At 47.4% G+C, this 22,378-nt stretch overlaps 1 protein-coding gene across 7 annotated transcripts in view; it reads right to left on the bottom strand.

The window, feature by feature from the left end:
• Positions 1 to 22,378, bottom strand: part of LOC126520926 (uncharacterized) — a 122,325-nt gene that overhangs the window by 31,882 nt on the left and 68,065 nt on the right. For all 7 annotated transcript variants that reach the window (XM_055065621.2, XM_055065623.2, XM_055065622.2 and 4 more), the window contains exons 3-5: positions 11,612 to 11,750; positions 10,577 to 10,667; positions 8,318 to 8,387 (exon numbers count right to left, since the gene is read on the bottom strand). In XM_055065621.2, coding sequence (XP_054921596.1) covers positions 8,318 to 8,387; positions 10,577 to 10,667; positions 11,612 to 11,750 — 300 coding nt within the window. The remainder of the gene's footprint in view (positions 1 to 8,317; positions 8,388 to 10,576; positions 10,668 to 11,611; positions 11,751 to 22,378) is intronic.

The following is a 22,378-nucleotide window of genomic DNA, read 5'->3' as shown; positions in this document are numbered from 1 at the left end:
AGCTTGCAAAATGTCTTGGTGCAGCGTCAACAGCACAACAAGGAGGTACGTATTTGGACCACTTCCGTAGTTTTTCTGTAAAGGACGTCGTTGTGCAGACAGTATGATGATAAGCCAAGCATGAGTGAGCGAGGTAAAACAGTTTGAACTCCTTGAAGGTGCTTGATCAGCGGCAGCAACTTAGAGTCAGCGCACTGGTGCTCAGCCATTTTTATGGTGGCGTCAATAACGCTGACAAATGGCAAGTGATGGTCAGGGTCCAATGATGTCGTAGAGAGTGGTACGCATGACAAACAGTCAGTGTCAATGTGCTTCATTCCAGGTTGGCAGACAACGGTAATGTAGTATTCTTATATGCGCAGGCTCCAACGGGCGAGTCTGCCTGAAGGATCCTTGAGGTTGGCAAGGCGTGGTGATCGCTGACAGTTTGTAATGTTCTACCGAACAAGTAGGGTCGGAATTTACTAACTGCCCAAACAACTGCTAAACATTCTTTTTTAGTGGTTGAGTAGTTTTTCTCTGCCTTGGTGAGACTTCAGCTTGCATAAGCAATGACACATTCCGCATCATCTTGCCACTGCACAAGGACTGCGCAGAGGTCCACACTGCTGGCGGCAGTATGAATTTCTGTGTCAGCGTCTTCACTGAAATGAGCAAGTATTAAGGCAGCTTGCAAACACTGGCGCAATTTGTTGAACGACTGCTGTTGAACGACTGCTGTTGCTCGTCCACCCAAATGAAAGGTACATCGTCGCAAGTAAGCCATGTCAGAGGCTCAACAATTCTCGAGAATCCCTCGACGAAGTGCTTATGATAGGCACACAAACCAAGGAAGTATTGCAAAGCCTTCTTGTCTGTGGGTAGTGAAAACGCGGCAACAGCAGCTAACTTGTCGACGTCTGGTTGGATGCCTTTAGGACCAACTACATGGCCAAGAAATTTGAGCCCTTGAATCCCGAAATAGAATTTTTCAGGCTTGAAGGTGAGGCCGGTAGTACGGATCGCAGTGAGGATGTACTTGAGTCGTGCGAGATGTTCGTGAAATGTGCTCGAGTACACAACGATGTTGCCCAAATATACGAGGCAGGTTTGCCATTTGCGTTCAGCAAGGACAGTATACATCATCAGCTGAAAGGTGGCAAGAGCGGAACAGAGACCGAAGGGTAGAACTTTTAACTCGTAAAGCCCATCACGTTTCACAAACACTGTTTTTTCACGATCTTGTCCATCAACTTCAATTCGCCAACAGCCAGATTTAAGATTCAAGAAAAAAACTTGGCATGTTGTAGACAATTCAATGTGTCGTTGAGGCATGGCAATGGATAAACATCGTGTTTGGTGAACTAGTTCAACCTTCTGTAATACACACAAAAGCGTAGTATGTTGTCCTTCTTTCTTATTAACACTATAGGAAGGCCCATGGGCTTGTAGATGGCTGGATGATGCCATCTTGGAGCATCTCTTTCAACTGCTGCTTGACCACTTCCCTTTCCACTGGAGACACTCTCTAAGGATGCTGGCGAACAGGACATGCCGACTCATCTGTAATAATGCAGTGCTTTGTGATGGACTTGCGCCGTACTCTGGACAGCATTGAAAAACAGTAGGAAAGTTCATGCACGAGGCTCAGTAGCCGGTCTTTCCGATGGTCTGGCAGAGCAGCGTTAACATCAATGCATTCTTTTCGGCAGGGTAACTCAGATTGCTGAGACGACGCAATTTCCAATGTGCCAGTATGAGTAACATCAATGATCTCACGAAGAAATGTGATGTAGTTCCTCACGGTAAGTGCCGATACTCATTGCTAAAGTTTGTTAGCAAAACGACTGAATATTTGTTTCACATCTGAAGAAGCCCTCTGGCTATGCAAATGTTGCATTCAAGAAGCAGGGGAATGTTTGCCTAAGCAATGCCTTCAGCATCGTCCTCCATGTCGCATTGGACAACAGTAAGCACGCTGCTCTTGGGTGGCAACGTGATGTGATCGTCGGCTACGCGAAGTGCGATGTCACAGTCGTTGTCGTGACTCTTCGCTATGGCTTGCGTAGTAGCAAAGCTGACTCTCGACTCTTGCAGGTAAATGATAGCAGTGTTCGCCTGAAGGAAATTCATGCGCATATAAGGTCCTTTGAACATTTAGGAAAAATGACGAAGTCGCCAATGTACGTAAAGCCCCAAATATTGACTCGTGCCATGCACTGGCCCACTGGAGTTATAAGGTGCCCTCCTGCAGTATGAATCTGAGTTCCAGCCCATTGTGTCAAAGCTTTGTTCAGTATACGTGCGAGATTCTGGCTCATAACAGGTATGTCCACACCTGTGCCGATTAACACCATGACTTCATGGTCTTCTGTGCTAACTGGTACGTCACAAAATACTGACACCGAACTACACTGCTTTCTCTGCATCTAAATTTCGTCATACTGCTGTCATCGTAGTGGAGGATCTTCTGCGTTCGCAACATCAGCGACCTGATTGCCACAGATCGCTGGATTCAGTTTTCCCGAGTGCCAGGGCTGGGTGAGTGACACCTGGTTGCGCTCGGCGTGAAGAGGGAGCTGGTGACCTACTTCGGGGTGATGGTGACTGGGGTTCACAGAATTATGGAGCAAACAAGGTCCTGGTGTCTGTTAGGTAGGCTTCGAGATCCAGGGGATGTTCACCATGGGCAGGCAGCACGCATTAAGCAAAAATTCACGGAGCATCGCTCGGCAGTTAGAACATGCGCTGTAGAGGTGATCGGCTTCACCACAATGAAAACACAAGGGCCTCTGGTCTGCAGTATGCGAGACGTCGCTCTCGCGGGGTGGTCGTGCTTCAGCAATGAATGGCATGCTGCGAGGCCTAAGTCACCAGTTGCTTGTTCAACGGGACACACACCATGAAAGTCCAGGACAATGCTCACACTGCGAAAAGTCGGGGACAAAGAAATTCGCACAGCCTCCGCATACGACATGCAAGGCTGTGACTGCCGTACCTCGTGCTGTGGTGTCTCACTTCACTCTTGGACTTGGACAGCCTGCCTAATTTTTCCTCACGGACGACTTCAGCCAGAGAAAGTCGTGGTATCGAAGCCAGCGCCACCTGAAGCTTTTGGAGCTCTTCTCGTACAACAAGCCTGATGAGCTCTCGCAACAAATTGGTATTGTCAAAGGGAACAGCGAGAGGGTCACGCGATAGGGTAAACACGTCGCAGTTAAACTGCCTTGTTCACTGTTGCAGTGCCTTTTCCATTGATGTGGCTTTCGTGAGAGACTCTGCAATGGTCTTTGTTGAGTCGCATACCAAGCTTCCAAATAACTCTTGTTTGATACCGTGCATTAAGTTCCTTAACTTCTTTTCTTCCGGCATGGACAAATCTGCACGTCGGAAAAGTCAGCACATATCTTCCACAAACACTGCGATGCTTTCATTAGGCCGCTGTACCCTCGCCTGAATTGCAGACTCAACTTGCTCCTTGCAACCAATCCTTGCATATGAACTGATTAGCTGCCGTCGAAATTCGTCCCATGTTTATAGGGTCGCGTCACGGTTCTCAGACTATGTCCGCACATAGTCTTCGACGGCAAAATAGGTGTTGCATAGCTTGCACTCCGGAGTCCAGCTGTTGAATTTAGCGACATGCTCAAAGTGATAAAGCCAGTCTTCAGCATCCTCGAAGGCGTCCCCACGGAAGGATTTGGGGATTCGCAGCTGGTTAAGGATGACTTTAGTTGGTGCTGTTGAAGAAGAAGGAACTGATGTTATTAGATTTGGAGCGGTCGTAGTCGTAGAGATGAACTTGGGACGACAGGACTGGGCGAGCAGGATTTAATGGCAGTCTTTACATTTTATAACACGAGGTACATTGGCAGACTAGCGCGACTCCCATATGGAGCCCGCAAAACTAACATACAGCAAACAGTTTACGAGCACACAGCTCACTAGTACATTTCTAGTACGACAGAGCACTCAGCTCCCGACAACGAGCACGACACAAGCACACCCTAGCAGCCGGCAAACGCTGCTTATAAGCTTTCCGCTTGACGTCATAGTTCGACGTCATCGTTCGGCGGGGACGGAGCAGGAATGGTCGGGAAGGTTCGTCCAAGCATTGTAAACTTGCCGCCGCCCCGCACTAAGGCTCCGGAGTCAACGACCGAGGGGAGTCGTTCCGCAGTATCGTTTACGCCCCCACACACGCAAACACACAGGTGCGAACCCATACACACAAAGGCTCCGGAGTCGACGACCGACGGCTTTGTAGAACTGTGCTCCGTCTCGGGTGGTGCGGCCAAGTACCAATTTCCTGAGTTGATCGCGCACCACGTGGCTGCCGGTCATCCGCAGTTCTCGGTACCGCCCAGCTTTCAGTGCCGACGTCAGAGGGCTTCGTAGAACTGCTATGTCCCGGGTGGCTCGGCCAAGTACCAATTTCCGGAGTTGATCGCGCGCCACGTGGCTGCCTGCCGACCGCAGCTCTCGGAAGGGCGCCCCGACTGGTGGGCTTGGAACACGTGCAGCGGGCTGAAAGCTGGCACGTTGCCACCCCGTATGGCCATTCTTAACAATGTACTCATCCTTCTGACACAGTTGGGTAGAGGCTTGCACTCAGGTGATAGTCCTTGAAGCTGACGGCTCATCTGTACGTGAACAGGAGTCAGCTCGAGCGGACTTCGTATTGGGCTTGTAGACGGGGTTCGATCTGGGAGCGGTAGCATGTACCCACACCTCCACCAGAAAAATGCAACGTAGCTTGAAGACGGAGGCTGGCAAAATAGACACTGTCTCTTTAATGGCGGGCCAAAAGAAGAACGTGCAGCCAACGCGCTTCGTCTTTCATGTCGTTGACCTTCGAGCATGCCTACCTGCGGCGCAGAAGCCCCACATCATTCTATCAATATCTGCATTGATTAACTGTAATTAAGCTTTCAAACCTGCATGATTCGTGACCCTAAATGTCTGCTTGTCTCTTTTCCTACAGTATCATACTGCCATTAGGGAACGCATTTCACAGGTTAAAGCATAACTGAAAAGCAAACTAAAGGTCAAGAAGGCAAGAACAAGCTAGCCTCTACTTCTTGTTCTGTGCCTTGTCACGTGGGTTCAAAGTTCTCAACAAATTTCGGAGTACTTTCACAGGTAAAAAAGTATACACATAGCGGTTGCTTCTGTACCAAATCACAAATCTATCACCAGTAGCTTTAAATTTGTGCTTTTGTAGTGTTACAAAGCATTTCAGAAAACAAGACCAATCGTGAAATCTGTCGTGTTAAAGGTGAATGGACTGGCAGAAAAGGTAGAAAATTTCACAAGCCGTATTTAATAATCCTAAATAAATGGTACACATAGTGTAACCATGCAGAGGTTGCTGAACAGAAAGAAAGTTCTTCAACAGGAAATCATTACGCTAACATTTTGACATCAGGTCAGCACTGTTACACTTATAATATGGTTGAAATACATGTAAACTTTGACATAACGAAGTCGGTAAATGGCAATTTGATTCATTATATCTAAATTTCGTTATATTGATATTCAATATTTTATGCAAATAAGTACAGCCGCCGATGGATATTTTGGATGCAGAAGGGACCGCAAAATTTTCCAAATTATCAGGCAATCGGAAAAAGCTAATCTGAATGAGAAAAAAGAAATTTTGTTGAATTTGAGAGTCAGCGACAAAAGATACGGTTTCATGCTGTGTTGATGATATCTTTGCATCGCCGGTACGAAACAAAAGCCACGTTTTCCCGTCCGCTCCGCCCCTGCAGCTGAGCTGATAGCATTGCCTGCAGTGGGACGATGCTACCATGAAAAGTGCCGGCAGCAAAAGGCAAATGCTTTGTCTGCCTCCCGCCTCGATGCATTTCCGGAACTTGAGAGATTATGCAGCCTCCAGCACTAAATTCGTGGGAAGACAGTGCACGATGCCACACCATCTCAGCTCGACCTGTCTTTGCGCACACGGCAGATTACCTCGAAAACACGGCGCACTGACAGCCATGCACAGTCTTGGCCGCACTAGAAAAGGAGACATGCACCAACCACTGGTGCCGACCTGCCCCCCCGCTCTCCCTCTCCCTGCCCTCGCACGTGCTTGATAAGCAACCATCCTTCTTGGCTCACCCTCCCACGCTTTCACTTGCACCTAAAGCATACAGCGCTGGGGCACGATATGACCTTATTGCACCTGGCCTTTATACTGAACATGACGCTGCTCCACTTCGGTGATTGCTCTCGGTCGCACGGCTAGCGATTTGAGGGGCGTGCGCAAGCAGCCACACGTAATGCAACCACATGACAATCTGTGTCCACGGAAGTTACCATTTATTGTCTCGGTATTTCATCACGGCAGCAGTGAAATATTGTTATATTGAAATTGTATATAAACACATTCCGTTATATTGTGGTTTAAAATACATGGTGTTCTATGGACAAGAAGTTATAAAAGTTAATACTTCGTTACATCAAGAATTTCTTTATAGTGAAGTTCATTATATGAAAGTTTAACTGTATTTAGTTCAAATTTTACTCTGCCCCTACACTAGCACTATATTCAATTACAGCCCTTTCGTTTCACCAGAAAAAAGCTGCCTCACTTGAAAGACACAGTACACAGTGTAAGAAAAAAAAAATTCGCAGTTCCGCCCTACAGGTGAAGCACAGATTGTGATGGCAAATTAGTAGATAGCTGTACGAAGTAAGGATAGTAGTTTTAACGGCTGTATAAACTTGTAAACATTCGCTTACTAACAAAATGAACAATGATGGAATACGTAAGCGTGACTCAACGAGGACAAAGAAACAGACACACAGGGACAGCACTGTCTCTGTGTATCTGCTTTTTTCTACGTCTTTGTTCAGTCACGCTTACATATTACATATATCATGGATTCAAACCCTCTAGCCTGCCAACATGTTTTAACTACATTGACCAGCACGGTGGCATGCGCTGGTTAAGAATTTCATTATAGTGAAGTTCGTTATATGGAAGTTTAACTGTATTTAGTTCAAATTTTACTCTGCCCCTACACTAGCACCATATTAAATTACAGCCCTTTCATTTCACCAGAAGAAAGCTGCCTCACTTGAAAGGCACAGTACACAGTGTAGATAAGAAAAAAAAGAATTCGCAATTCCGCCCTAAAGGTGAAGCACCGATTGCGATGGCAAATTAGTAGATAGCTGTATGAAGTGAGGATAGTAGTTTTAACGGCCGTATAAGCTTGTACACATTCGCTTACTAACTAAATTAACAATGATAGAATATGTAAGCATAACTAAGTGAGGATGTAGAAACAGACACAGGGACAGCTGTGTCTCCGTGTGTCTGCTTTTTTCTATGTCTTTGTTCAGTTCATTCTATCATGGATTGAAACCCTCTAGCCCGTCAACATGTTTTAACTAAATTAACCAGCACGGTGTCACGCACGCGCAGGTAAACATGAACACATCTCGCTCGATGAGCACGGAAACTCGCTGTCGAAATTCTGGAGTGAAGAATAGTGGCAGCAGCAAGCGAATTGACCTTCATGCATCTCTCACTTCAACGCAAATGAAACGTCGAAAGCACAGCACACACGAAGCTACCGGCACTATACACGCTCTGCAAACAGAGCAGATCACTTTGGAGATGAGGCCCACGTAGGCGCATACTTTGGTGATGTTGCATATCGCTTTCAAGACACACGAGCACCAGCAACACGTGTCTACGGCGTCTGCCAAAGGTGCCTACTACGGCGTCTGATTCGCATGGCCAACGCCGTAGTGGACGCTGCGGTTGTCTTGGAGTGGCGGGCGAGGAGGACATCGAGGTACCCTAGCACCCGCTGGAGAAGAACGCCCCTCCTCCCTCGCCTGACCCCCCCTTCCTTGCGTGCGACAGCAGAGGGCAGGCATACGGGCCACGTTCCTCGCTTGTGCACGCTAAATTGAACCATGTTCGCCGGCTCACCCTCACATGCTTTCTCTCAAATGGAACCTGACGTTGACGGCGACGTTAGATATGCGCCGGGAGTATCCACATAATTGTTATCACAATAAAACAGCATGGTTACAGAAAACGAGAAGCAAGAAATATCTGTCCGCAGCACTGGCTTAGTTGCTATGGTGTTCCGCTGCTGAGCGCAAGATCATGGGTATGACTCCTGGCTGCCATGGGCGGCCACATTCCCATGGAAACAAAGTGCAAAAACACTGAAGTATTTAGATTTTGGTGTGTGTTAGCGAACTGGAGATAGCAAAATTAATCTGGAGACCTCCACTATGGCATCTCTCACAGCCACACTATTGCTGTGGGATGTCACACCACCCGCGTGAATAATCAACGACAAACCTCTGCGTCTCCGTTCTATCCTGTCCAGCTTCTTCGGCAGCTCTCTCCTCTGCAACTCCACAGCAAGTCTCTGCAGCACAGCGAACAAGAGAGTACTTGTAAAGGAATGCAGGTGACAAATTGGAGGACTGACTTTCTTTAAGGACCACAAAAGGAAAATTTTTTTAATTTGTAGAAACTCTACCACACGTATCTAGCACATGCAAGGATGACACTCCATGAGTATGAAGCTTGGAAAACACTTATAAGATATTTTGATTTGATAATAAAGTTGGTCTCCAAAGACTGAATCTTGCATCCTGAACGTTATCATGTCGTCATGACACGGAGAAAAATTTGCTTATGTCGTGTAGCAATAAGGCTAGATATGATGATACTTCTCATAAAAGATAGACATGAGTGCTGCATGCATGTTCATTATATTGCCACACCATTCTATCACCGCAGTAGCTCATACCTCATACATGACAAATTTATTCCTCGAAATTTTGAGAATGACAGTGCACAAACAAATATCATGAAACAAAACAATGACAGAGCATGCTTTTTATGTTAAATCTTCTCAGACTTAAATATTGAAAGCACGATACAATGAGAAAAGCCTGAAAATTGTGCAATTTTTTTGGCATGGCTGTGTACACCTCTTGAATCTGCACACGCAAGAGGCCGTGTTTGCACCCCAAAGCCTGCCTTAGTGCACAGCATTCACTACCAGTGTTTCCCTGTAAACATTACGTTTACATACGCTGCAGCTGCCGGGAAGCGTGAGAAGTAGTCAGGGATCTTCAAATGCTATTGCGTTCCACTCTGAAAAGTGAAGCTTAAACGTCCTACAAATGTTTTGACAATTTCACCATTTCTAGAATTAAAATTCCTGCCAGCAGGAAACGCCACGGAAGTTACACTTACAGAAGCCAAAAAAGCCACTGAACCAACAAACCTAGCAGTCAGCAGCTGATACTCCAGAGATAAGCTCCCTAAATAAGCATAATAGGGGACTTAGCTGCAACTCTGGTGCCTTAAGTGTGTAGAGGACTCCATCATAAACATTTCTCCACGTAAGAATAACATCCTTTTTACTGTGCTATAAGGAAACAGAAGTTGAGCGCCAATATATAGGCTGTTCAGGTATATAACGTTTTGCTTGATAAATTATCAAGCAAAATATTGCCAGTAGTAAGCAGAGTCCTTTTCCTTTCTTTCCTTTCTTTTTTAAATATAAAATTATCAGTTTTATTATACTCCTGAGGAACCTTTCATATTAACTAAAATGGGTGCGCATCAAGTTTCTTAAAGGGACACTAAAGGCAGACACTAAGTTGACATAGACTGTTTAAATACCAATCCAGGAACCTCACAATATTTGTTTTGTGCCAAGAAAAAACTTAGTTTACGAGAACATGGCATCTAAAGGGTCCGAATACCTTTTTCAAAATTCAAATCTCCCGCCACCCAACCGGGAGAGCAGTGATGTTGCATAGGTCATCACCAACCTTTGCTGCTGTCGGAGAGTAAAACGGCGCCCGACAGACGGCGGTACTGAGCCAGGACAGAGCGGTGGATTCACCGCTGCAGCTGCTTCTTGGCCAAATGGCGTAGATCCTTCCGGCATCCCGCAGCATCACATAGAAGTTGAATTCTCTGCTGCTTGCAGTTTCCGCGAGTTTCACGAGCCAGTAAAACCAGCGCAGCAGTACGCCATAACGAAACAACTGAAACGCTAAAGCGTGGGTGACGCAAAGTCAAGCGAAAACGAAACCTTTTGACTGTCCGCATCGTTGGCAAGAGTAATTTCCATGAGTTCTTTTTTCTAAAAATGAGATAGAACTGGACGAGTAGCATTTCATTTCATCTTATAACACAATAGAAGTATGTTTTTTACAACTAGTAGCCGAGTGCTAGTGATATAATTTCACTGAGGAGTGCTTTTGTCATCGGGCAAGTGTTTGAATGTCCCGGGGGATTCTCTAATCATGTCCTGCATTTCCCTCTGTTTCTCCTTTATTAAGGCTCTGTTCGCGACACTATTGATGCCTTAGAGAATCTCGAGCACTAATCTATCACTTTAGCTTGACTTAGTATTTGCCTTTAGTGTCCCTTTAAGCGCAGTCCATGCACAAGACATGATAGTGTACCAGGTTTAGAGTAAACGTGCTTGAAAGTCACATGTAGCAGCACTTGATCTGGAAAGCTTTAAGGTTCCCATGTGGCAGGGGTATTAAGCTAAATGTTAGGAGAGACATGCAAAAGCAGTCTCACCTGGTCTTCCTCCTGTGCAGCTGCATGCAAGGCTGCCTCCCTCTGCAGTTGCTGTTGCAACTCCAGGGCAACCTTGGCATCATGCTCTTCCCTAGAGCAGAAAAATGTGACGACAGAGCACATAACCAATGAGTACTGCTTGCTGCGTGAGTAAGGACATAGCACAGCAGACTGAAACCATTCAAACTAGAAATGTGCAGAAACATTTCAAAATAGAGTTGGAGACACAGGTTTTCAAGCTTTACAGATTGAAAGCAATTGTGCAGATAAATTCTGCATTTTTATTGGCAAAACTGGCTCACAGACAGTTTCAGAGCATGCGACACAGTAACATGCCAGAAAACATGTGTTTAAAAAGAATGTCACATTCATCAAAAGAAATGATAAATTTAACAATTACTTTTCATGATACAGGTATTAAGCCAACTAAGTTATCCGCCTAGTAGCATACCATTGCTATAGTATACTTGGAATGGAAGGAAGGAGGAATATAAATACATAAACATTTCAAAATGCCAGAGTAACACACGAAACTATGGAGTCTTTCAGGCTAAAACACATACAGTAATACATAAATTGTGCTGATATATTGCACATGCCACAAGTGAGTGGACATATTCCAAAAGAAGAGAAAAGAGCCGCAGTTATCGAAAAATCAGGCGTGCGAAAAATGGTTCAGTGACTGTATTTCCGCGCTAGCAGCCTTTGCATGCAACAGCAGCCACTGTGGCACTGGGTCCTACCACTACGTGAGTAACTGGTACACTGCTATCGGAAGTGTTGTGGGGGCCGTCTGTTCAGACTGACCAACACTAACACTCACGAGTTGGAGTTACCTGGTGTTTTTACAAACAGCTGATTAAGACAGGACCATGACATCATTATGAATGTACTGGAAGTCTGAATTAAGTAGGTTCAAATTAACAAGATTCCACTAGAGCAAATTTTGAGCGAAATTGGGGATAAAATTGTTGCTGACCAAGACGACGGGCACCAGCTTTGTTAGCCACGCCACAAAAACAGACAAAGACTCACTGCTGCTTCAGCATCTCTTCGTAGGTGCGGCGGATGAAGTCAGCCTCTTCCTCCTCAGTGCGTTGCACTGTCTTTGCCACGGGGAGATCAGCACGCAGGAGCTGGTTGTTTGTCCGGTTCAGGTTGTACCGCTGATTGACTGCAAAGCAGAGAGTACACACTACAGCAAAGCAGTCAGCCTGGAACGAAAGCCTCTATGCATGGCTCATACCCACTATGGAGGATTGGTTATTAAGAATCGGATGAGTTTAGAGTCAAATCTAAAAAGAAGCACTAATTAAAAACAAAAACTAATGAGAAATTTTTACAAGATCAAAAGAACATCTAAATAACAAAGTTTTAGGAACTTTGCAAGGAAATCATCCTGACTCGATAGAAACTTAATCTCAACTGCTGCGCAGACATCCCCATGACAATCTTCTAGAAAGGAAGCTCCTAAAGAAAGAATATCAGGAATAATGGCAAGGTTTAATCTAATACAGTCAAATGGTCCTTTGAAAATATTTTCCCCAGTTGATGAGAAATGACGGCATGATAAAGAAATGATCTATCGCCTTATTATCACCACAAAATGGGCACATAAGGGGGAGGGCACCAGACAAAATATATGCAGAGGTACTCAACAGCGCAATGTAATGTAGCAATTCTTCAAGTACGGCAGAAATGTCTGCTCGAAGAGAATATGAGGTGTGAGTAATCAGTTCAATTTGTATATGATGAGTTCCAAGAATCTTGCATAACTGCACGTCTCCTGAACTTAGCAGCAGTTATGAATGCTAACACAGGAGATATCGAGAGAACAGGACCACTATCTTTGCATATTCGCCCACCTCTGCAAAAAGAGGCCTCGTATCGATGACCACGCACAAAAGAATAGTGACTAGCTGAACCACAAAAGTTGCACCGACGCACAAATCAGGGAAAAAAAACACGATAGAAACAAATGGGCTTGATAGCATGCGGCCCTAATGCGAGTTATAGGGCTCCATCCTGACAATGTGAACCATAGTTAGCACTTGCTTCACTTGCGACCTACTCCGCGAGCGTGTCTGCCATTGTCGGGTACCTGCGGCGTACCCAGCTGCTTGCGCTGCTGTGTTGTTGTTGAGCTGAGCTTCGTCCCCGCGTCGTGATCACGCCGATTAGCGTAATTTCGGGTTGTCACCCAAAAAGTAACACTGCCAAGAAAGCAAACTACGCAGAACTAGGTCTGCACCGTTTGCCAAAAGTGTTAAAAGGGCAGCACAAACGAACAGTGCTGTCAGAATAAAGTAAGTGCTTGTGGCTAGACCTGAAAATTAGGATAAATCAGAATCATTTCCAAGGTGCAAATGACTCATTTTCTGATTTAAGCAATGGATTCACGGTTGGAGGCATGCAGCGCAAGTGATGAAAGAAAGAAAAGAAAAAAGTGAGACGATGAACACAGCGCGAGCGGCACTGAGCGAGAGCAGTGTTTCTAAACGTCTCGCTTTCTTTCTCCTTTGCACTGCCCTTGACGACGAATCAAAACCAATGTGGCAATTTTCTGCTTGTGTAATGACACCAGATGTTAAACCGAAGCTCATTCGAATCAATTGGCTTACATGTAGCCACCGCAGATATGCCCAAACAGAGGCCGGTTTACGCACAGATTTCCATATGCCTAAATTTTTGGGACTGCTTGTGGGCAATGAAATAAAATATTCACTGTACGGACTGAGAGCACCTGCCAACTAGAAAACCCAAACTCACAGAAAGCGGTGAACACCTGACTTGTGTTTCACACACACAAAAGAATGAAAGAGCATAGGTTAGGGCGTGTTGGTATTCCATAACTGAGGTTTTTTAGCACACGAAAAGGGATACGAGACAGTGGCAAGACGCGGACACAGCACTAACTTCCAATAATTGTTTTATTCCACAAAGCGGTACACATATATATAGGTAACAGATACCACCGTACGCACGCGCATATGTACTGATTTTTAATCAAATGAGACAGCAACAAGACATGTGTAATGGAAAGTTAAGATGTCGCGTATACCCTGCCGAAGTATACACGCTGAATGGGGATGCAGGTGTTTGTACTTCACGAAACCTAACCGTTGACGCGCGATGCCGAGACGAACCTCGTTCTCTTCCTCTTCAGTCCCCTTGCTGTGCCACACCATGTGGCACTACCCCCTCTACAAAAAAAAAAATAATAACAGAATGAAAACATACATAGGCTTGACGTGAGAGCGCCGAGATGGCCTAGGACGAACACATAGGCCATAGTCACAATCACTGTGGTGTGCGATGTAGTCACAAGGCACTGATTGACGAGCAACAACAAAAACTAACCTAAGCGGCTGAAAACGTCGAATTTTAGGGGCTATGGTACGGTTTCAACCGCACAACATGCACAATTTCAGATTGCGGTTGGTGACGTCGGGGAGGCTGACTTCCGTCAGGAAGGACTTCGTAATTCACGTCACTAATTTGCTTCAACATTTTGTAAGGTCCGAAGTAGCGACTCAAAAGCTTCTCGGATAGTCCTTTTCGGCACACGGGAGTCCAGACCAAAACTTGATCGCCAGGTTGGAACTCGACTTGTCGATGGCGGAGATTGTAACGTTGTGCATCGATGCTCTGTTGTTTCTTTATGTGCACTCGGGCAAGCTGACGGGCTTCTTCCGCGTGCTGCACGAAGAGTTCGGCATCTTGGGCGAGATCGAGGTGATCGATGTTGTCGCATGGCAGCATTGCTTCTAACATAGTCTGCACTTCACGGCCGTAAACGAGGTAAAACGGCGTGAAGCGTGTTGTTTCTTGCATAGCAGTATTATAGGCAAATGTTACGTATGGGAGTATCTCGTCCCACGTCTTGTGCTGTACGTCCACGTACATAGACAGCATGTCAGTCATCGTTTTGTTCAGTCGTTCGGTCAAGCCATTTGTCTGGGGATGATAGGCAGTTGTCCTTCGATGGGTTATGCAGCTGAGTTTAAAAACGTCTTCAATGAGCTGCGCTGTAAAGGCTTTGCCTCGGTCTGTGATGACGTGCGATGGGGCGCCATGTCGTAGGACGATGCACTGTATGAAAAACTGGGCAACCTCGGTAGCTGTGCCTCGAGACAACGCCTTTGTCTCAGCATACCACGTTAAATAGTCTGTGGCGACGACTATCCACCTGTTGCCAGAAGATGCCAACCTGGTCGAAAGGTTTGCCAGGTGGGTCAATCGGATTCAGCCGTCCCGCAGGCATCACAGCTGGCGACTTTCGGCGCTGGAATTCACGGCAGGCTTGGACGTACCGCTTAACACACTCGGCAAGTTTCGGCCAGTGGTAGGATTTGCGCATTCTACAAGCGTTCGCATAAAACCCAAATGGCCAGACGGAGGCTCGTCATGACAGGCTAATAAAACTTCAGCACGGAGGTCTGCTGGAACGACCAAAAGGTATGTCTTGTTGGTGGCAGCGGAGTTCTTCTTATAGAAGACGCCATGTCGTAAACAAAAAGACGACAATCCTCGAGCTATGTGCCGGGGTATTGATGGGTTTCGTCCTTCCATATGTTCGAATATAGGTCGTAGTGAGTCATCTGTTCGCTGCCGTGTGGACAAATCAGTAACGCTTACGGCCCCAAGGAAAACGCCGTCGTCCTCAATGTCTTGGTCGGTAGTGTCGATAGGGGCACACGAGAGTGCGTCAGCGTCTTCGTGTATGCGACCCGACTTGTACACGATGGTCACGTCGTACTCCTGCAAACGTAGACTCCACCGTGCCAGTCGTACAGAAGGGTCCCGCAAATTTGCAAGCCAACATAATGAGTGATGATCGGTTACAACTTTGAATGGGCGGCCGTAGAGGTAAGGTCGAAATTTGGCCAGCGCCCATACGACGGCAAGACACTCTTTCTCCGTAGTGGTGTAGTTGGTCTCTGGACGCGATAGTGTGTGACTTGCGTAGGCAATCACTCTTTCAATACCTTCCTGCCGTTGTACAAGCACCACACCAAGACCGACGTTACTGGCGTCTGTATGAACTTCCGTGTCCGCCTCCTCATCAAAGTGGGCCAGAACTGGTGCTGACACCAGACGCTGTCGAAGCTCAGTGAAAGCAGTCTCTTGCTCTGAGGCCCAGACGAACGATACATCGTCTCTCGTGAGTCAAGTCAGTGGCTCCGCCATCTTCGAAAAATTTTCGATGAAACGCCGGTAGTATGTGCAAAGGCCCAGGAAGCGCCGGACACCTTTCTTGTCGGTCGGTGTTGGAAACGTGGCTACAGCGGCAGTTTTCGTGGGATCGGGGCTAACACCTTCCGCGCTGACCACATGTCCCAGAAACATAAGCTCCTTGTAGCCGAAGTGACACTTCTGAGGCTTAAGGGTGAGGTTAGCCGATCGGATGGCTTCGAGAACTTGCCGCAGTCGTTTCAGGTGGTCGTCAAATGTCGCCGAAAAAACAACCACGTCGTCGAGGTAGACGAGGCAGGCATGCCACTTCAGACCAGCGAGAATGGTGTCCATCATTCGCTGGAAGGTTGCTGGTGCCGAACAGAGCCCGAAAAAAAGTACCCTGAATTCGTAAAGGTCATCTGGAGTGACGAAAGCAGTTTCTTCGCGGTCTCGTTCATCTACCTCAATTTGCCAGTAACCGCTCTTTAGATCGAGAGATGAAAAATACTTAGCTCGCCGCAACCTGTCTAAAGAGTCATCGATACGTGGTAGTGGGTACACGTCCTTCTTGGTGACATCGTTGAGGCGTCGATAATCAACACAGAAACGAAGCATTCCGTCTTTTTTCTTGACCAGAACGACCGGGGACGACCGGGGACTGTGCGAAGGCTGAATGACACCATCATCTAGCATCTCCTTGACTTGGGCTTGAATTGCCTCACGTTCTTTTGGCGAGACACGATAAGGTTGTTGTTTGATGGGGCGTGCGTCGGCGGATGTCGTTATTCGGTGCTTCGTGATCGGCGTTTGGCCCACCTTAGTAGACCGAGCGAAGCACGCGCAGAATTCGTTCAGAAGTTCCTGCAGTGCGCTCTTTTGGTCGTCCATAAGCTCGGAGTCTACATCGATGTCTCTGAGTGAACCGTCGTCTGTGTCCACTTCAGAAGCAAAGCACTCGACGATGTCCGTTGATGGTTCGGCGTAGGCGACAGCAGTGCCACGAAAAATGTGCCGATGCTCAAAGGTAAAGTTGGTAACGAGGACCACTGTCTGGCTATCACGAAGTTCCACAAGGCTTCGCGCTACACAAATACCTTGGGTCAGCAACATAGAAATGTTGCCTTCTACAATGGCTTCACCGTCTTGTAGCTCGTCGGACTTGACCGGAACCATAACACTTACACGCAGCGGTATCGTGATGCTGTCGTCCGAAACGCGAAGTGCGGATCTGTGTCCAACGGCGTCGGTCTGTGTTGTTGCCCTTTGCGTCGAGAAAGTGATGCAAGTGATGCAGCGCTCGCGGAGGTCAATAATGGCACCATATTCCCGGAGAAAGTCCATCCCAAGGATTAAATCACGGGAACACTCACGTAGAACCAGACAAGTGGCGAGAAAAGCAGCAGCGCGAATTTCTACTCTCGCCGTGCATAAGCCAAGTGGTGTGACGACGTGGCCACCTGCAGTGCAAACTGGTGCCCCGTTCCAGGGCAACATAACTTTTTTCAGAACCCTCGCCAGTTTGCCACTAAGAATGGAGTAATCGGCGCCGGTATCTACAAGTGCACTCATTTTTCTGCCGTCGATCAACACAGGTATGTCCAGTAAAATCTTGTTGGCGGGAACTGGTTTTGGCGTCGTCGTGTTTTCGTTGTTCTGTGGTCGGCACGATACGAGGTCTTTAGCGCGTCGAGTATCAGCGGCCCCGCCTCGGAAGGTCGCTGACATCAGTTTTCCCGGCGTGGACTTGGTGATCTCCCTTGCGTCGTCCTCGAGGTGGTATCACGAGCAGGGAAATATCGCCGCGGTGATGGTGAGCACGACTGCCGCTGCGATGTGCCCGGACTGCGCTGCTGCTCGATGAATTTTGCGATGTCGGGAGGCCTCTGGCCAAACCTAGGTCGAGGCGAATCGATGGAAAAACCCCGCAGGCCGAGTCATCGATAGGGGCACTCCCGATACACATGACCAGCTTCGCCGCAGTGGTGGCACAGCGGTCGTCGGTCGGGTACTCGCCAAACCTCTGATTTCCTCACGGGCGTTCGGCGGTCGTTGAAGTACTGGAGCGGAGTTGTCGGAGCGGCTTGCACCAATTGCAACGCGACTGGCGACGCAACATAAGTAGGTGCGAAAGCTTTGGTGGGGCTCAGTAATGTTTCTGCGTAAGTCTTCCGCCGGGACTCACTTGGCAGAGGTGGTGCTTCACTGCTGGAAAGAGATGCCTGCAGTGCCTGCTGTACTTCGTTGCGTACGACGCTGGTGAGGGAGCTGACTGGCGGTGGCGACGTACCGTGGTGCTTCTGCAGCTCGTCGCGAACCACTGAGCGAATCAGTTCGCAAAGCAAGGCGACGTCGCACCCGAAGCCTACCGGCGTATCCGGAGTGCAGGCGGAATTTACTTGTCGGTTGTACATGTTCGACTGTTGCTGCAGCGTCTTCTCCATTGCGGTGGCTTCGGTGAGGAACTCCGCGACAGTCTTGGGCGTATTCCGAACAAGACCACCAAAGAGCTGTTCCTTTACGCCTCTCATCAGATGACGCACCTTCTTCTCTTCAAACATGCTCGGATCGGCACGCTGAAAGAGACGCGTCATGTCCTCCACGTACATCGTGACGCTCTCGTTGGGCTTTTGGACGCGTGACTGAAGGGCTTGCTCCTCTTTTTCCCGGCAATCGGGGCTGGAGTAAGTCTCCAGTAGCTTGCGCTGGAATTCAGGCCATGATGACAGGGCACTTTCGCGGTGCACAAACCACGTGCGAGCACCATCTTGGAGGCTGAAGTAGACGTTTCTGAGTTTGGCGTTGTTGTCCCACTCGTTAAACGCAGCCACGCGCTCGAACTCCGCCAGCCAGTCTTCCATGTCTTCAAATATGTCGCCATGGAAAGCCGTCGGCACTTGGGGGTTCAGCAGCGTTAGGTAAGTCGGTGTCATCCTTTCCGTAGAAGTCGCAGTGGTTGTAGTCATCACTTTATCCTGGAGGTTTCCAAATTCTGGGGCAAGGCCTCGTATTCGCCGGCTTGTGCGGTGAACTGGAGTCAACTCCAATTGTGCGAGGTTCTTGCTGCCCAGTGGGGTCTCCTGCATAAGTTGGGTGTACCCAGCAAGCTCCACCAAATTGTCGCGTATACCCTGCCGAAGTATACACGCTGAATGGGGATGCAGGCGTTTGTACTTCACGAAACCTAACCGTTGACGCGCGATGCCGAGACGAACCTCGTTCTCTTCCTCTTCAGTCCCCTTGCTGTGCCACACCATGTGGCAATATCGAAGATGAAAAAACGACCATGCATAGCCAAAAAAAAAAATTTTTTTTTGTAATTGCAAGATTTAAATGTCATCTCCATCAGGGCACCCTCTGTGTCACGTTTAAAAAATCGAATTTTTTTTGTTGAAAGATCGATTGAAGGCGCGCTGACACAAGCGCTCTCCAATCTAGCTATCTATGTGTACCGCTTCGTGGAATAAAACAATTGTTGGAAGTTAGTGCTGTGTCTGCGTCTTGCCACTGTCTCGCGTCCCTTTTCGTGAGCCAAAAAGCCTCAGTAAAAGAATGAAAATGTGCACGCACGGTTGAACCTGTGTGACAAACATATAGATCCATCTGTGAATGGAGCAACTCGAAAAGTAATGAGGCAAGAAAATTTTCACTGCCGCATGCGAAGGAACTATAATTATAGCTTTTACTGATTTCGCTGAAGACGGTAATAAGATAGCCAGGCGCTTCACTGATCTGTTCTTCATTGAAAATAATTGCGAGCCTAGAGCGATTTGTAGACCTTAATTTGTTGCATAGCGACGTTGCTCACAGACAGATTATAATTATACAGATAGATTATAATGATATCCACGTACGTCGTGGATATCAGCATCTGGGGGTCTGAAGTCACATCCGCACCGACACCGATCGATGGCAATCACACATTCCCACCTTGTCTTTATCGACCCTTTTCGCGGCGAATCCATGGGCGCTGCCATGTTTGATTACATGGTGACGTGTCCATTGCATGCCTCAACTTTCTCCATTGCCTCCACATTTACAATGGGTGCGTATGACGCCAGTGCGGCTTAGCAAACCTCTGTTTAGGAAGATATTGTAGACGGTGACTGGGTGGGCGACATGAAGCTTTGGCCACAGCTTCAGAGAACATGCAAAATCGCTTTGGAAGCTGACTAAGCTATGTCCAAATGGCGCGAGTAGCATATATGGTGCTTGTTCTAAAAGCAGGGCTAAATATGTATTCCAAGCTATCCATACTTTCCGCTCATGAATTGACTCAGGATTAGTGTGTTTTGCTCTTAGTTCTGTGTTTGGCAAATATTTTGAAGCAGCGGCTTGTCGCACTTGTGACTCGCTAAATTTCCTTGGTGTGGTCACTATCTGATTATTTCTGCCTAGTCATTTGTGGGTGTGCTCAGTTTCAATAGATTTGTTCTTGTTATGCACAAGGCTTGAAACGTAGCCATTTTGTACATTATAATGCCTTGTAGCAAAGATGTATTATTACTAGTAACTGGCTTACTCTTGTGGACCGTCACGAAACATTCAGCTTCGACCATTTATGCGCTATTGGTATAGTCCGTCATTTATCGTGCATATATGGTGTGCATATAGTCAAGTGTGTACCCATCCACTTACTGACACATTGGTGACAAAGTGGGCGTAAGATTTTGTACCAGTTGGGGTAGATCTGTGTAGATACTGTGCATGAAACGTACTACGATAGGAAGGGGCACTACTACCTTTGTTATTGTTTAACGAGCGGTACTCATTCTTGCCGATGTTCCGGGGCTGAAACACTTTCTTTGAAGGTTTGCGATACAACATTGGTGGATGAGCAAATTTCTGTATCCTCAAAGAAAGCTGTACCTCTCAAAGTGCCGTAAAGACACCTACAGACAGTTGTAGCAAGGGTCCACGAATATGGCCACACAGATTCATTCCATTCCTTAATATACCAGTCAATATTTTTGCAGTCAACTACTGCATACGCCTTTAATCCACATGATTCAATCCGGCATGATTCGAGCACAAGGTGTTAGCGAAAACTGTTGCATTTCCGACAGCTGATCGCACAGAAGCAAGGTGGAAGCGGTAATGGTATTGTATTCGTGCACTCTCGCTGAGGCAATGTGCGGGATGCCGCCGAAAAGCACCACCTCGTTTCTCTATAGAACAAACTGCTCCGCGAAAAGTGTCAATAGCAAGCCCACTTTGGCCCCCCAAGCGCGTTGTGCACGCACGAAGGGTAAAATTCTGTGATTCTAACTTTTGTCACTGCACAGTTTCTAGGACCATAAACGAGTGGCGACTATGCCAATAGTGAACACACAGCGGAGCGGCATACAAGCCAACATGGTGGACAGTCAAGACAGACGACGGTTGTGACATTCCTTGCAAACTACAATCGAACCTCGATATATCAAACAGCGCAGTGATCGCGAAATAGTTCAATATAGCCAGAATTCAATATATAAAATCACGTAAAAACGTGTAAAAAACTTCTGCAAATCAATCAATGAACCAAGGGTACGATAGGGGATCTCTATGAGACATTCATTTGAGGGATGGCCAGCCTGTGAGCGCAGGCGCAAGTAAGAGCGGGTGGGAGAGAGAAAAGCTAGGGGCTTCTGCTCTTTGAATATATGATTCTGCCTAGGCAATACGGAGGCGGTTTCTTAGCGCGTGTTGTGTGCGTTTGTCCCCTAGAGATGCCGGCATTGCGGAGTGGGGTCGAGTTTGCTTCCGCTTCGATGCTGGTTGCCTGCGTGGTGAGGCAGTGAGCACGGACGCCCCATTTGGTGACCACTGTGTCTGAAAGGGCAAGGTTCTGACTGGTGTTGTATAAGACGCGGGTTGCTTTTTTCGTCGCAACAATAGATTGCATTTTTTACAAGCCCTGCTTCAGGAGGGCACATGTAACCGGCAAATGGAGGCCTCACGAGAACACATGAGGTTATAATAAAGCAGGCGGCGCAGGATCTCCAGGGTACCCAAGGAGTAGCAGGGGGTCAAAGCTAGAAGCAGTGCGGCCCATGGGTTGGGGCCGCGGAGGTCGAAGCATGCCAGGGTGTCTTTGCATAAAAGATGGGCTGTCTGCGATAGCAGACAGCCGATCTTATACATCCTGGCACGCGCAGGCCTCGGCGAGCCCCAACTCACAGACCAGTCTGGGCTCTAGCTTTGGTGTCCCCGTTGCCGCTTTGGTGTCCTGGAGGCACCGCCAATAATGCGAAATAATGACACATCGTTACAATTAGTAAATAACACGATTGAATAAATATATTTACGTCCAGCCACCAACTTGTGACGCTAAGTTCAGCACTAAAGCGCCCCGCGACTTCTGCAACATCAGACAGAACTTTGCCTCTGAAGGTACAACATCGGACAGACTTTCTCGCGCCTGTGGCACTGGTGCTGAGTCAGTTATGCCAGATTAAACCTTTCTTGCTACTCACGATGCTCTAGCTTCAGAAAAACATCACTGATTTTTCCGGGGCGCAGTAGTCGTAGTAGAGGCCCAGCAGTCAATAAATCGGGCGTCAGTGCCCGCTGCTTCGCCTACTTTACCGCGCCAGCAGCCAGCGTCTGAGCGTAAACAAACTCGATCCCACTCCACAATGCCAG

This window comes from Dermacentor andersoni, chromosome 3 (genome assembly GCF_023375885.2).
Source record: "Dermacentor andersoni chromosome 3, qqDerAnde1_hic_scaffold, whole genome shotgun sequence".
Lineage (NCBI taxonomy): Eukaryota > Metazoa > Arthropoda > Arachnida > Ixodida > Ixodidae > Dermacentor > Dermacentor andersoni.
The sequence above is the reverse complement of the archived record's forward strand: the minus strand, read 5'-3'. Positions and strand labels throughout refer to the sequence as shown.